The 15,494-nt window shown below is 40.5% G+C and overlaps 1 protein-coding gene across 5 annotated transcripts in view; it reads left to right on the plus strand.

Annotated features, from left to right (window-relative positions):
• Positions 1-15,494, plus strand: part of st18 (ST18 C2H2C-type zinc finger transcription factor) — a 51,762-nt gene that overhangs the window by 21,405 nt on the left and 14,863 nt on the right. For all 5 annotated transcript variants that reach the window (XM_019879215.1, XM_019879216.1, XM_019879212.1 and 2 more), the window contains exons 6-11: positions 5,815-6,432; positions 7,852-7,986; positions 10,900-10,990; positions 11,123-11,215; positions 13,094-13,302; positions 14,511-14,716. In XM_019879215.1, the coding sequence (XP_019734774.1) occupies positions 5,815-6,432; positions 7,852-7,986; positions 10,900-10,990; positions 11,123-11,215; positions 13,094-13,302; positions 14,511-14,716 (1,352 nt within the window). The remainder of the gene's footprint in view (positions 1-5,814; positions 6,433-7,851; positions 7,987-10,899; positions 10,991-11,122; positions 11,216-13,093; positions 13,303-14,510; positions 14,717-15,494) is intronic.

The following is a 15,494-nucleotide window of genomic DNA, read 5'->3' on the forward strand; positions in this document are numbered from 1 at the left end:
AAAATCAGGCTGTTGTTTTGGTGGCGTCGCGCTGTGTTCAGCTACAGCCAAGTGCAGGCCTGCTGCAGAGTGCTGCTAATGGCTATTCTGGAGTGACAACTCTTCACCTGCTCCAACACACAAACCATGGCCGGATCCAAGTTGTTTTTTTCCTCTTTCTCTGCTGTTTCACTGTGTGTGTATGTGTGTGTATGTGTGTGTATGTGTGTGTGTGTGTGTGTGTGTGTGTGTGTGTGTGTGTGTGTGTGTGTGTGTGTGTGTGTGTGTGTGTGTGTGTGTGTGTCCAGCTGGATGCTAAACAATACCCCGCTCGCTCGCCTACTGCATGAATGTAAATACATGTTACTGGCTGTTGTTTTTTTTTTTTCTTTGCAACATACGGTACTTTTAAGGCCATCTGTAGAATATAATCAAATACAGATCACAGGCGTACATTTTTGGGGAGGTCTTTTTAATCGCCGACATTAAAAAAAAAATAAAAAATTGAAAAAAAATTAAAAATAGGGATGAACAATCAACAAAGTGGTAGAATGCAATTTTCAAGTTGCAAAGCATGCAATTAAAAACAAAACAAATTCCCCCATGTTCGTTGGGTAGACTTTTGTCAAGTTTTCTTTATTTCAGAGTCAGCCTAACTCATAACATTCATGTAGAGAAGTTCTGATATAGTTTATTGTAATACCAAGCAATTTATTGCTTGGATTTTTTCAATACAAGGACAAAAAAAATAATCACACATGAAATTGCAATCACAATATTAAAACAACAGCAACAACAAATACCACAATTAGGTTATTTCTTCAAATTGTTCAGCCATCATGATTTGTAAATGGATGAAATATTTTATCTTACTTTATATTCCTAATAAATGTCACAATCCAGAAAGTGGTACCTGTGTTGCTATCCATCAATGCAAATGTGGAATGATATCACAATTTCTTGTGATTCATACAGAATTTTATAAAAGAAAGAAATCCAGAAAAGAAGCGCAGAATGTTAATCTATTTTTTTGTATTGCATTTCCTGAACACGCTGCCTGAAAAAAATGAATTTGTTCCTCAGTGTCATTTCTGTGCACGTGATTTCTTTTTTCAAGAAAAACGTTGATATAAAAATGTAGGGGCAAATTTTGTTCCTGTTATATTATTTGGCTACATTTATAAAGTAAAGGAGGGCAGCACAGTGCTTAAGGGGACATCTGCCTCGTCACAGCTCTGAGGTTCCAAATACAAATCTAATTATGTGGACTTTGCATGATGTTCTTCCACGGGTTTTTCTCCTTGTACTCTGGCTTCCTCCGCCATTCCAAAAATATGCACGCTAGGTTCATTTAAAACTCCAAATAGTCTACAGGTGTGAATGTGACTCTTTATTTGCCCTGTGACTGCCTGTCACTGAGTCCGTCCCTCCTCAAAGTCAGCTGGGAAAGACTCCAGCTCCCCCGCGACTCCATGAGGACAAGCGCGCTCGGAAATGGATGAATGCAATGCAAGTGGCAATACTTTTTGTGGATGGCATTGTAAGATGTCGTGTCATGTGGCTCATTACAAGAACACAATTTGGCCACAGTCCACTCCTGTCTATATACGTACTGGAGGTTGTCTGCCTCCAGTCAGTTCACTGGCATGGTCTTAGGGCTGTGCGCCGCAGCCATGTTAAAGTCTGCTAAAGAGGGTTAGAGTCATCCTCTCAAACGTCCGCGAAACAACCCCTTATTAACACCAGTCGTGTCTCTCAAGTGCTAGTCAGTGATTAACAATGCAAGGCTATCAGCTGGATTGATTCCATCAAATCTCCCTTGATCCTCTCAAACGCTTCAAACTTATGCTCTGTTAAGGCTCTTTGGCTTTTTTTAATTTTTTTTTTAACTTTCTATCCTCTTAAGTGGCCAGACAGAACGAGAGCAATGCAAAAAGTAGGATTCAATGGATGAATCAGGTCACAGGAATGATGGATGGATGGATGGATGATGTCGAAGATAATGAGGATGATGATGAGACAAACACAGGAATTAGCAAACTTGCTAAATGGGTCAAAATGTAAAAATTAATCCAGGCAAAAAGGTTTTTAAAATCTGTCAAATAAAATATGTGCCTCTAATAAGTAGACAACACAAATCCACCGACGGCCATTACATAATGTGACCGTTTGTGGGTTGAATGTTACTGGGTCATTTGAAACAGTGGGTCTATAAATGAATAAATACATAAATAAAATAAAATTGTCTTAAAGGCTGGCGTTTGCTTTGTAGTTTTTAGGACATTGTTCATGGCAGCCATGTGATGAAGAAACAAATATATTGGACAGAGTGCATTTCCTGACATTAAGTACCATAGGCTGTCATTCCATGTTGAAATTAAAGAGGCAAGTTTAGGTTTTTGCATTCATTTTCTGTTTGGACATAAACATTGTCATGCACAGTTTTAAATGTGATTCTGAAGCACATTTCACTTTGGGCTGGGCAATAATCCACAATCAATGTATATCGCGATTGACACCTGAACAATATCAATAGAAATTGCGCTCAATGTAATCCATCCATCTTTTATCTGAGCTGCTTATTCTCACGAGGGTTGTGGGCGTGCTGGAACCTATGCCAGCCGTTTTAACGTTAAAAATAAATAAATCAGGAAGCAAACCTAACCCCATCATCCTGCGTGCTGCAGGTAGGTCTCCTGCGAGTGACGTCATTTACAGAATGCCGACTTGCCACAGTCAGCCATCGTAATGCGTTGATTATGTCAAGTTTTGCGTGGTGGTAGTCGGAGTAGGACCCCAAAAAGCAGGGAGACAGGGAGGAGCAGGGTGGATTGACCAAAATGTATTTAACAAAAAATACACACAGGAGTACAATGGAAAAAACACAAAGTCGAAGTACTCAAAAAATGCCTGGAAATCACAAGGAACAAACAAAACTAAGACAGAAAACAAAACATGACAGGAGCACACATATGCTCACATACTCACAGCTCACATTTCACAATGACCCAAACAAAGACTGACAAAACTCAGGGAACTAAATACAAGCAGAGTGATGAGACTACGAGAAACACCTGGACAAGACACAAAGAGTTGAGGGAGCTAATTGGTTTCACACAAGGGACACTGATAACAGGAACAGGTGGCGAAAAAAGGGCACATGAGGAATCAAAACCAAACGTAACCAGACAGAAACATAACAGTACCCCCCCTCAAGGGACGGATCCCAGACATCCCAAAGTCACCCAGCGGCTTGACTCAGCGGAAACAGGGTGGGCCGGAGGGCGGGGCGCAACACGTGCCAAGCCGGGAACAGGAACTCAGGGCAATGGCAACCCTTGCCTCGCCGGGGAAAGGAACTGAGGGCGACAGCAACCCTTGCCTCGCCGAGAACAGGGACGGAGGGTGACGGCAACCCTTGCCTCGCCGGGGAACGGGAACAAAAGCGACGGCAACCCTTGCCTCGCCGGGGAACGGGGAACGGGAACAAAAGCGACGGCAACCCTTGCCTCGCCGGGGAACGGGAACAATAGCGACGGCAACCCTTGCATCGCCGGGAAACAGGAACGGAGGGCGACGCAACACTTGCCTCGCCGGGGATATGAAGGGGTGGCAGTGGGAATAGGCCTCTGGTCCTGTGGGGTCCAATCTGGTTGGGTCATTCTGTCATGTTTGCGTGGTGGTAGTGCAGGGAGGACCCCAAAAAGCAGGGAGGCAGGGAGGAGCAGGGTGGACTGACCAAAATGTATTTAACAAAAATACACACAGGAGTACAATGGAAAAAAACACCAAGTCGAAGTACTCAAAAAATGCCTGGAAATCACGAGGAAGCAAAGTATCAAACAAAACAATAACAGTAAAAAAAACATGACAGGAGCAAACGTATAGTCACATACTGACACTCACAACTCACAATGACCCAAACAAGACTGACAGAACTCAGGGAACTAAATACAAGTAAAGTGACGAGACAACGAGAAACACCGAGACAAGACACAAAGACTTGAGGGAGCTGATTGGTTCAACACAAGGGACACTGATAAGGAGAACAGGTGGGGACAAAAAGGGCACATGAGGAAACAAAACCAACTGTTACCAGACAAACATAACAGATTGTCCCGTTAACTGCTCTTTGCCATTGTTATCGAATTATTCGGCGAAATACTTCGCCACTGTGTGGCAATGCACTGGACACATTCAGGCAAACAGTTGTTTGAGTAACCAAAAGAAAAAAATAGGGCACGTAAATGGACCAGAAAATTGGAACGATGCAACTATTCTGTTTTCTCAACCGGATTTGCAAAAAAGGTAGCTGTGCTAATCAATGAATAACTCTGGTTGTTGTTTATGTCAACATTCGATTCAAAGTATTATACGTGTTCATGGATGCAGTCCTGTACGAAAACATTCAAATTATATGAGTGCATGGATGGACTAACAATACTGCCGATATAATGTGCGGAGTGGCCGAAAACGCAACAGAAGTACCTTAGCAATGACAATGTACGACACCAACCTACTATGACGTGTGCTCTCAGTGCTAGCGGGAATCCATGGAACAAGTAGGTAATCCAATCGGGGACAATTTAGAACACAGCACAGCATCAAATTGCAAACAATAATGCTAGGCTAATAATTGCAGCCTATATAGCCTTTGTATACGTTCCATCGTGAGCCCCGCTATTGTTGTCTTGAAGTGACGTCATACTTCCAGATTTGTCGTTTGTCAGGTTCTCACTTCAGTAAAACGGTTACTTTGTCAAATTCACGAAATATAAATTCTTTTTTCATGCTTTATTTAATGTATTTTGTTTAATTACTTGTGACATAAAAACATATTTTGTTTGGGATTTTAAAAATTACTTCACACTTGACCCTGAAAATTTTGTTCAAGAAAACGTATGTGCTGTTGCCAGAATAAAGATGAAAGTTTACAAAGATCAAATCATACAAAGTCATTGATAGCGCATAGATTCATTCCAGCCTGACTTCTATGCAGGCAGCGTGAATTCAATTCCCACTCAGTGTTTGGGAATATAAAACTGCACGGAATTAGTATAACAACATGTACGAGGAAAGTCAACAACTAGTAGCATTTCATTCCCTTTTTAAAACAACAACAACATAATCCGATTCCATTTTTGTCTTCAGGAATCTTCACTTTCCTTCTCCCAGATTTGATGTTTTGACATCTGTGTTTGAGCAGATGACAACATGTTGCTGCTTGGCTTCATCATAAAAACACATAACTAATTATTTTATTTTTTTTTAAATGTACTGTAAATCCCCCATAATCTTCATCTTCAATCTTTGTTTCGCCAGACAAAAAGAGGATGGAAGCAAAACAAATTGAGTTCCTCAATTTGGGCTTTCATGTTCAGACCACGAGGAAAACCCAAAAATGAAAAAACATAAATCTAAAATATACTTAGCGTGAGTAATTACTTGAGAATCCCGCAACCTTACGCTGTTACATGTGTTCTTCACAATAACATGTTTTTCTCACGGTATTATTTGGAAAAGTCACACAAGTTCTAAAACCTTAAAAGGATTTTGGAAGATTACATCCAAATTATTTTCCCGTGGTTGAGCGGTTTTGTTCCTTGAAAACGGGGCATGTCCGAAGTGTGCCATGGCCTGCAAGGTGATTTAGAACATACATTCAAAAAATATTATAACGTATGAAATGTGTCATTACAATTTTTTTTTTCACCAATCTATACTATTGGTCAGTCCATATATGCGGGTGTTATTTTTTACCTGTTATTGACCCCCCCCCCCCACGCCCCAAAAAATGTCTTATAAAGTAACTACTGAATGTTTATGTTATTTTAGATGGAAACTTGAGTCCAATCAATGGCGCGCCGGACAGAAATGGCCGCTCCAACGATTCACTGGGGTGGTCGGAGGTGACGCCTGAGGGTTCGCCGCAGCGCGAGGTCAGCACGCCAGAAATGTACGACGACGATGAAGAAGAAGCAGAGGACGACCAAAGTCAGGACAGGCTAAGCGGGTCGTCATCCCCGCAGAGCCCAAGGGAGCTTCGGTGGGCCCTCTCCGCAAAAACGAACGGCTTGAGCCCCTCCGGAATCTGTGACGACCCTTCACCCCTGAAGGAAGAACCTCAACCGGACCTGAGCTCAGGCCTTTTCCAGAGATACAGGCCGGAGGAGGTGGAGGAGGAGCGAGACAGCGACATGGAGGTGGAGAGACCCCCGCGGCTGGAGGGCTGGGCGCTGGACCACCTCCACCAGAGAGGCCTGGAAGTGGGCCACGGCAGAGTCAATCTAAGCCTGTTGGAGCAGGCCATTGCCCTGCAGACGGAACAGAGGCAGGTCCTGCATCATGCCTACCGCGAGATGGACCGCTTCCTCATGGAGCAGATGACCAATGAGAGGCGGCATCAGCGCATGATGGACATGGACAACAGGATCAGCTGCCATTCAGGCAAAGGTAAGACTGAGGGTGCTATTTTTGTGCCCAACTCAAGTCTCAGCTCAGGATCTGTCTGTCAAATACACTAAAATCATATTACACTACCCGCGCTACAACTTCGACCTGCTTTTAGTTGTTCTAAAGTGTAGTCTACTTTCTGTCACCAAATTGTCAGGTGCACTGGGGGCGTGTCAGAGGAAACCTCTCGGTCCGGCCGAACGCGTAGCGAGGCGCAACGTGTTTGCCAAATTACCAAACATTGTAAACTAGACTTGCCACAGCACAAACATGAAGATTCACGTGCATCTGTCTATCAAAATAGGGCCCTGAGTGTACCATACTGAAACACGTGCATAGAAACACCTTAGCAGCGTTACGGTTACTCAACGGAGGGTTCGGTCCAACATGGGTCATGGCATAATTTTTCGTGGGTTGCCAGAGTCAGAATCATTTACTCCTTTTTTTTAATCTGATCATAAAGTAGGCATGAACATTTTGTGACAAATGATTTTTCAAAATGCATATAAGTCCCAAAGTAATTCTGTAAATCCAGTCTGCTATTTAACCCTTAGAAAAAAGAAAAAACAAATACAAAAAATTATACCCAAGTAATTATTATTAATAATGGAATACATGGTCTTCTATTTTTATTTTAATACATCATATTCATAATATTGTGCTGTTTTGTATTCTCTTAATTTACTAAGAAAATATATGTAATATTATGAAATATTTTCGCAGTAAGTTACCATTGTTTTACTCAAGAAATCTATTTTTTTTTTTTTTAAATTGGGCCCACTCATCAAGTATACTGCAGTTGTTGTTCAAATGTTGCACCCTATTTTTTTCATACATTTAGTAAAGGCTCCATAAAATTGATATGGATGAACAGGCTGTCCAGCCTCACAGAAAAGGAATGCGTGTCGATTGCGCACTCATAAAGCAGCAAAGAGAATTACAAAAAGAAATTGAGAGGAATCAGAGCTTGAAATCCTCTTTACCGCTTAAACATTTTGGCAACAAGTCAAGTAATACATAAACAGACTTATAATAATAATAAAGCGAAATTGCAACTACTCCGAATATTGGATTTTGATAGGAATCAAGTGGATATTTAACCATGACCATAAGTCTCAAATCCTGCTAAAGTACCTCTCATGTTTCCGCGGGATTCTTCAAATGACCATGGCTAAATGTGTAATCCTCCGTGTAATCTTTCCATGGTCGGGCATTAAGAAGTGTGTTCAACTACAGCCTTAACTAAAAGGACAAATTAATAGATGCTTTTCATAAAGAAAAAAAAAAAGTGCCCGCGTTGATATTTCAATCTCTTGGCTCGTATCCAATACGTCCTTACTACAAATTCCTTTTTGTACTACTTGGTGTAGCAAAACACATCATTTCAATGTATGAAATCAACAACAAATGTTTCCCCAGACTCTCCGCGGACAGACAAGCGGGACATCAGGTGTCCCACGCCGGGCTGCGACGGCACGGGTCACGTCACCGGACTGTACCCCCATCACAGAAGTTTGTCCGGGTGTCCTCATAAAGTGCGAGTTCCTCCAGAGAGTGAGTGTGCAAATGAAAAATATTCATCTTGGGACACTTCATTCGGTACACCTCTTTTTTTTTTTTTTTAATCGACACCATCACAGATGCAGCAGCACACTTTGTCCATCTTGTCAGGACCCCCAAAAAATGGATTAAAAAAAATTTTATTTATATATATATATATATATGTGTGTGTGTGTGTGTGTGTGTGTGTGCATATGATATCGGCAAATCTTTTTCTTATACATTTTTTGATTTCTTTTTCATTGCACTTTCTGTATTTTATTTATTCAGTTGACATATTTTTCATTTACGGTCAAATTCCGTGAATAATATGCACCCGTGTATAATACGACCCCCCCAAAAATCATCCTTTTTTTTCTCTGTACTTGTCTAAATATGAGGTATAAATAGGAGGTGTACAAGTTTATCAATTTGTATTTTATTTTGATACAGTCACTGATGGGAAGCTTGGTCAAACTTGTAAAGTTTGGTACAAAAGTCAGTTTTACAGGTGCCAAGTCTGCTCTGTGTTCAACGGCGACAGGTAGTGTTGTCGGATGTCTTTCTCAACGTAGTCCAGTGGCACATCCTGTTATTTGAGGTGTGGCAAAAATAAATAAATCAATAGTCACTGATTAACGAGGAACAAGGCATCTATTAGATTAAAGTCCACTGTTAATGCCTCCCCGCGTCAATCCAAACTGGGGCATCGTTTTTAATATGGCTCTTTTATTGTGTTCCAAATATTGAGGCTGTTTTATAAGCCTGTTTTTTTTTTTCTCATACATAAAGCGTTTATTTGATTCAATTCAATGCTCTTATGGAGCCCGTCTTCCTAAAAAATTGAATTGAGTTGAAGCGTGCATCACTTTAGCAAGTAACTTAAAGGATTTGTCAGTCACTTCTGTTGTGCGCATTGAAGTCTCTTTAAATGTTTTATTTCGCGTCCCCCCGTGCCCCCCCACCCCCCATATTGGCGATTGTTAAGACATTCCAAGAAAATTCCACAAACATTGGACATTAAAGCGTGATGTTACAAAAGCAACAGGAAAAGTAATTAACTTTTCTCGCCGAGTGTAGGCAGTGTTTGCAAATCAAAGGGTCGAGCTAGTATGCTATTGAACAAAATAAATACGACAAGTCCAGCCAACTAATTGGAGGACGTGGGGAGAGAAAAGAAGTTTCTAAGGATGTACGGGAGCCCTTAAAGACGCTTTTCTTTTGAAGAATATAATCAGCCGTCTTTTCTTTGCACGAAGCTATTTACATTGCGGCCACTTTCTCGCTCCCTCATACGCGCCAAGGCACTTACATAAATCATCACTGAATGCCTAAAATGTTCACTGCTCTCTATATTCATCTCATAAACATTTAGTGTGACTCATTGAAACACTTGCAAATTCAACATTTTCAACCCTGGAATGGAAAAGACTGCAAGACTTGTTTAACTTCCATCTGGCAAACCTATTTAATTATTCCACTGTTCATTTTGTCCAAGAAACAGCACCAAAACAGATTTATAAGAGACTAAGGAAGATTATAGGGTCATCATTTCCATGATGCTGATCATTTTTCTTCACCGATTAGCTGGAAGAAGTCATCGAACCTCAGTGTGAGACATTCAGGGTCCATTTCAAACACCGTTTAAGGTACCAAATATGATTTCCTGAAATAATGGTTTTCAACATTCTTGAGGGTTTTTTTTTTCTGGTAACGCAAAGCAAAATCGAGAGTGTTTTAATCTGCGAAAAGTTACCCGGAGAAGGCATCCTCAAATGACTGCGAAGCATACAGAGTCGATTTTGAACATCCACTTAAGTTAGCAAATATGTTTTCCAATCGAGAGCTAATCCGTGGAATTCTAAAGTATCTTGGTAATATCTATGGCATCTACGGCACTATAACATCAAAATTAGCTGAAAGAAGTCATGCTGACCCCATCGTGATGCATTCAGTGCCCACCCACTTATGTTACCAATTATTGTTCCAAGTGAGGTGCTAATGAGCAACTTTCTGAAAAATCCTTGTCATTCCTGACAACATTCTAATCACCTATAAGTAGATGCAAGATGTCACGCTCACCTCAACGTGAAGCATCACATAAATCACTTAATACTGATTTTCTAATTCACACTATTCTAAAGAATTATGCTAACTTCAGCAAAATACATAGTATTATAATCATTTACAATTAGCTAGAAGATGTCGCCTTGACCTCATTGTGGCAAATATGGTTCCCACAATGGAGCTCATTTGCATCATTCTACAGGATCCTGAAAGCTTCTAGCAAAATCCAGAGCAGTCTTGTCAATTTTAAATTAGCAGGAATGCCTAGTGAGGTGTTTCGTGTCTATTTCGACCCAAATGGGGTTCCCAAAGAAGAGCTAAATTGCTCCATCTGAGAGGGCCCTGGTCATTTCTCGAAAAAAAATTCTAAAGCAGTGATTCCCAACCAGGGGAATACCCAATTCCACAGAAATTGTGTGAAGAAACATTTTATTTTCTATCTATACGAGTGACATATAATGACTGGCAGAGCAATTCAATGCTCTCCCATGAGATGGCAGTACATCGAATGAATGTGTAACATTTGCCGTTCATACAACAGAGTAAGTCAGCTTTGCGTTCAATCAAAGAGGCTCAGGTTTCACACTAAGCAAGTAGTTCATTAGTTTCGTGATATGCTGTGAGATTGTTCGAAGGGAAGATGGACGCCTTGGCTCAATTAAGGATGGGGAGCGTGGGTCTCGAGCTATCTCGTGCACATTAAACAATGAGCTCGATGACATCACAATGGCCTCATTGTGAAGTTTTCAGGGTCCATTTTGAGCACCGTTTAAGTCAGCAAGTATGGTTCCCCTAAATGATCGAACATTCAGATCTCTCTCTCTCTCTCTCTCTCTCTCTCTCTCTCTCTGGTCTGCTCAGTCTTGGCCATGCACGAGAATGTCCTAAAGTGTCCCACTCCCGGCTGCACGGGAAGAGGCCATGTCAACAGCAACCGCAGCACCCACCGGAGGTAAAAAATAAAATAAAATAAAAAAAAGAATACTGTACTCCATCCATTATGAGAATAAATAATCATATCACACCACAGAGAGCAATGAGAGTATCAGGGATTGGCTTACACCGTGTTTGATTGTCTTCCCAGTCTGTCGGGCTGCCCCATCGCCGCTGCGGTGAAAATCTCCAAACCTCAGGACGAGAGCCTGAAAAACAGACAAACGCCCGATTGCTCGCCGAGGTACGCGCCCGCGCCAGCCGGCGTTTAAAGCCGTCACGTGATTTGCGAAATAATTAGCGTTCGCAAATTCTGGACTGGAGAAGAGTTGGGGGTGGAGGGAAGATAGTGGTGGAGGGGGGTGAGAGGGGTGGTGTTCTTGTGCAAGTTAAGCTCTGCAAAAAAGTGATAAACACTCATGTTGTGTTTTATTGAGCGATCCCTACAGAACGCGCAGTCTGTTGCGAGCTCCATCCCCTCTATTAGAAATGATAAAAGAGCAGAACTCTTTGTTCCCGCTGGATTTATCGCGGGCAGGGTGCCCACTGCCGCTATATTAATTAGTCTGGCAACCTGGCTGCCGCATCGACAGCATCTAATCCCAGACTATGTGTACAACAAAAAAATTAATAAATTAAAAATACTTTCCAAAACAATGCTTTTTATTGGGTTATCTAAGCCACAGCCGTCTCTCACTTTAATGTTGGATCTGGTCAAAAAAAGTTTCAACTGAGCCAACTCGACTACTAAGGTCGCGATGGTGCAAGAATAACGTTGTTAGATTCAGAGGAATAAAGGCAGAATTTTAGGAGGACGCGATTGAGGGATAACAACATTTACGAGAATGAAGTCGCAATGTTTACAAGAAATCAAGTCTGAATTCTACATAATTTGTTCTATGTTGAGCCTAAAATAAGTCTTTTTAAAAAGTCTCAATTTGAATGCCATAAAGCTGTACTATTACGGGAAGAAGTTTGTAATTTTACAAAAGTTTACAAAAATAAAGCCTTGTGCATTTAGAGGGAAGTTAGAGCCACATAATAAAGGGGGGTCAAACTCATTTTTGTCATGGGCCACATTTTAGTTACCGTTTCCCTTGGAGGGCCGTTATGACTGAAACCAAATAAAAAAAGTCAAAAATAACGGTTTATTCAACTATTGTTTAAGTCGCTGTAATGAGGGTTGTGGTTACAAGAAAATGATTAAAATGTGTCTCTTATTTATTACATATGAGAATTTTAAATTATGGTAGTGATTTTAGCAAGCATCATGGAAATTGATTTGCTTTCGCAGGCCACATAGAATGATGTGGTGGGGCAGATCTAGGCCCCGGGCCTTGGGTTTGACACCTGTGACATAAGGTTGCTATTTTTGAAGGAGAAATTTCATGAGGATAAAGTTGTGTACTTGTGTGAATAAGATTGCTGTTTTTGAAGGAGAAATTTCATGAGGATAAAGTTGTGATATTAGCAGAACTAGTTTGTAAATTTATGAGGAAAAAAAGGGGTCAAAATTTGGACAACATTAAAATCTGGATTTTACTCACAAATAAATATTTTACAAGCCTAAAGTTGTCATATTACAAGACCAAAATCAGAATTTCCATGGAATTTTACGTGATTTCTGCAATTTAAGTTAATCTGGTGAGAATAAAGTTGCATTATAATGGGAGTAATGGTGTCATTTTCAGGATAAATTCATGAAATTATGAAAATATTATGAGGGGAAAAAAGCAACTATTTTATGAGAATAAGTTCCAATAGTGCAAGAGACATGAGGGGAAAAGTCAGATTTTGTCCAAAAAATCTGAATTTTCTTGACAAAAAAAACGAAATGAAATGTTTTGTGAAATTCAAGTTGTAATATTGAGAAAGAAGTTTGAATCTAATGAGTAAAGTAATCATTTTAGAATGGAAAATGAAAGACAGTTCGCAGGATGTCATGGGAAAATTTTGTCATTATTTTTCTGAGGTTACTCAAGCCCTAATAACTAACTGCTATGTTGATAACACCAATTCTGAGACTGTCGACAAAAAAACATCCCAAGTGCTTTCGAAAACAACACTTAACTGTAAGAGTGAAGTGAGCCTCAACCCTCCTTCATTTTGTGTCTGCTCGCAGGGTCGTGGGACTGGTCAAGAAGTTCGACCTGAGCCAGCTGAATTACCGCCTGGCTCATCCGATGGCCGCCCTGCAGAGCAGTCTGGCCAAGGACATGGACAAGTACAGCAGGATCCGCTTTGACTACGCCAGCTTCGACGCGCAGGTCTTCGGAAAGCAGCCGCTCAATGGCGTCAGCCACGACGTGGAAGTCTCACGCTATCCCGACTGTACGTTGACTCACTAAAGCAAATGCGCCACACTTCATTGGGTGCGCCTGCACAACACGAATACGACTCAATACATGAGCTGAATCCACCAGTCTGTATTCAGAATCGCGAGCACACTCACGTTTGCTATTCTTTTTGGTTTGTTTTTTTTTTTAAAGGCGCATTCTTTGTAACAGTCTTGTTGTATTATCAAGCTCATAAGAAGGTTAAAAGATAAACAGTACAGCATTTTTGGAGGATTATTAGTTTAACCCCCAACCCCACAAAAATGACCTCTGAATCTGCTACTAGTTTTCATGAGTGACTGAGCATTTTGTGTTTTACAATAATACTTAACTATATTCATAACGTAACCTGTCACTAAAAAGCAAACCATGGAGAGTCTCAGTTGACTTACGACAGACATAGTCAATGAATGGGCTGAACGATCACTGTCCACAACCTCTAAAAATAAACCCACACTCTACTTTAGTTCTTGCCTCGTGTAAAGTGAATGTCGTAATGATGTCACTTTGCATGAAAAGTAAGAATTTATGAGAAACAAATTGCAATGAGGTACAAAGTTGTATTTTTAGGAGGAAAAATTTGTAACTGGATGAGAATAAAGTCCTAAAAGTAAAAAGAGTCACAATATTATTAGAAAAAATATCACAGTGAGGAGATGAAGTTACGATTACGATTAATTTACAAGGATAAAATCATGAACATGAGAAATGAATCCACATTTTTAGCGGAACTGAACACATCGCAATGTCGCAAAGTAAAAAAAAATGTGGTAACTCCGCGACAACGAAGTCCAAGAAAATGCTCTTTCGTTGTATGATGCTGAAGTTACACGATTGCTTGAATGGCTTTGTAACTTTCATGAGTATAACGTAGCACATGCATGACGAAAAAATTGTCGTTAGAAATATTTCAAGAAATGAGTCGCCATATTTCATTAATAAAGTCGGGCATATAACAAAACTGGCGTACACCACAACCACATTCAAGAAGATATTGTTCAACCAATGCCTGCATTGAACACAATATGGTGAATGGTTGGAAGTGCTCGTTAATAACGCCACATGAGCCCTTTTTGATGGTTTGTCATCCAGCATCTTATTACTACATTTGCTTGGAACACCTGCTGTCCCCCGCGACTGAATTATTCACCGTCCATTCTCGCCATTTATTCCTTTATTTATTCCTTTATTTATTTATTTAAGCACCTCAGCAGTATCATCCTGGCTTCCTGGCGGCTCCAGGCGGCCGCTTGCCGACCTCCGGCCGGCACAGCCCACCACCTAGTCACTTTAAGCAAGAAGACGGCGGCCCCCCAAGCGCCGCCACAGCTGCCATCCTCAACCTCTCCACTCGCTACCGGGAGAGCGGCGAGACGGCGGCCATGCGGCCCCTGGCAACCTCAACAAAGGTAATCAAATCAGACCACTTGGAAAGGAGGCGTTTAATGTGCTCATTCGAAAGCAACGCTGATTTGTGCATAAAACGGCAAGACATCAAGAGAAAGATGTTGGCAAAGAGTAAGAGAGAGAGAGGGGGGCTCAGGTAACAAAAAAATCAATCAAAAATGCATTGGGAAAAAAAAAGGCTTGATAGCACCTCAAGCTTTAATGTACACACATGAAAATTGGTGTCGTCGTATCAAAAGAAAATTAGAGCCACTCATCTTTTCTTTAAAATAAAGCTGTTTGGATATCAGCTGGCCTGGTGATGAATAATAGAATAATTAAATCCCAATATCAGGACATTAAACATGTACTTTTACAAAGAAATGTGTATTATGAGGACATTTTAGTCAAAGTTATATGATATACGTTATTTCGTGAAAAAAAAATTACATCAAGAGATCGAAGTCATAATCTTACCATGAGAAAGTCATGATATCATAAAATAAAAATCATACTATGATGAGAATAATGTCATACTATTAGAAGATTAAATTCATGATATTAAGAGAAAAAAAGGACAGGATGAAAAAGAACTGAGTCCAAAGGTTACATGCAAAAAAAGTCAAAATTATGTGAGGATAAACATGAAGAAGACACAAGTTGTAAAATTGCAAGGGATAAAAGTAAGCAAGTCACGATTCTGCTTGGGGGTGGGGGTCATCATTCAGAGATGAAAGTGGACTTTTCTGAAAATTCCGGAAAAAGAAAATTCCGGAAAAAAAAAAAAAAAAAATATATATA

The sequence above is a fragment of the Hippocampus comes genome, unplaced genomic scaffold, assembly GCF_001891065.2.
Source record: "Hippocampus comes isolate QL1 unplaced genomic scaffold, H_comes_QL1_v1.1 scaffold85, whole genome shotgun sequence".
Lineage (NCBI taxonomy): Eukaryota > Metazoa > Chordata > Actinopteri > Syngnathiformes > Syngnathidae > Hippocampus > Hippocampus comes.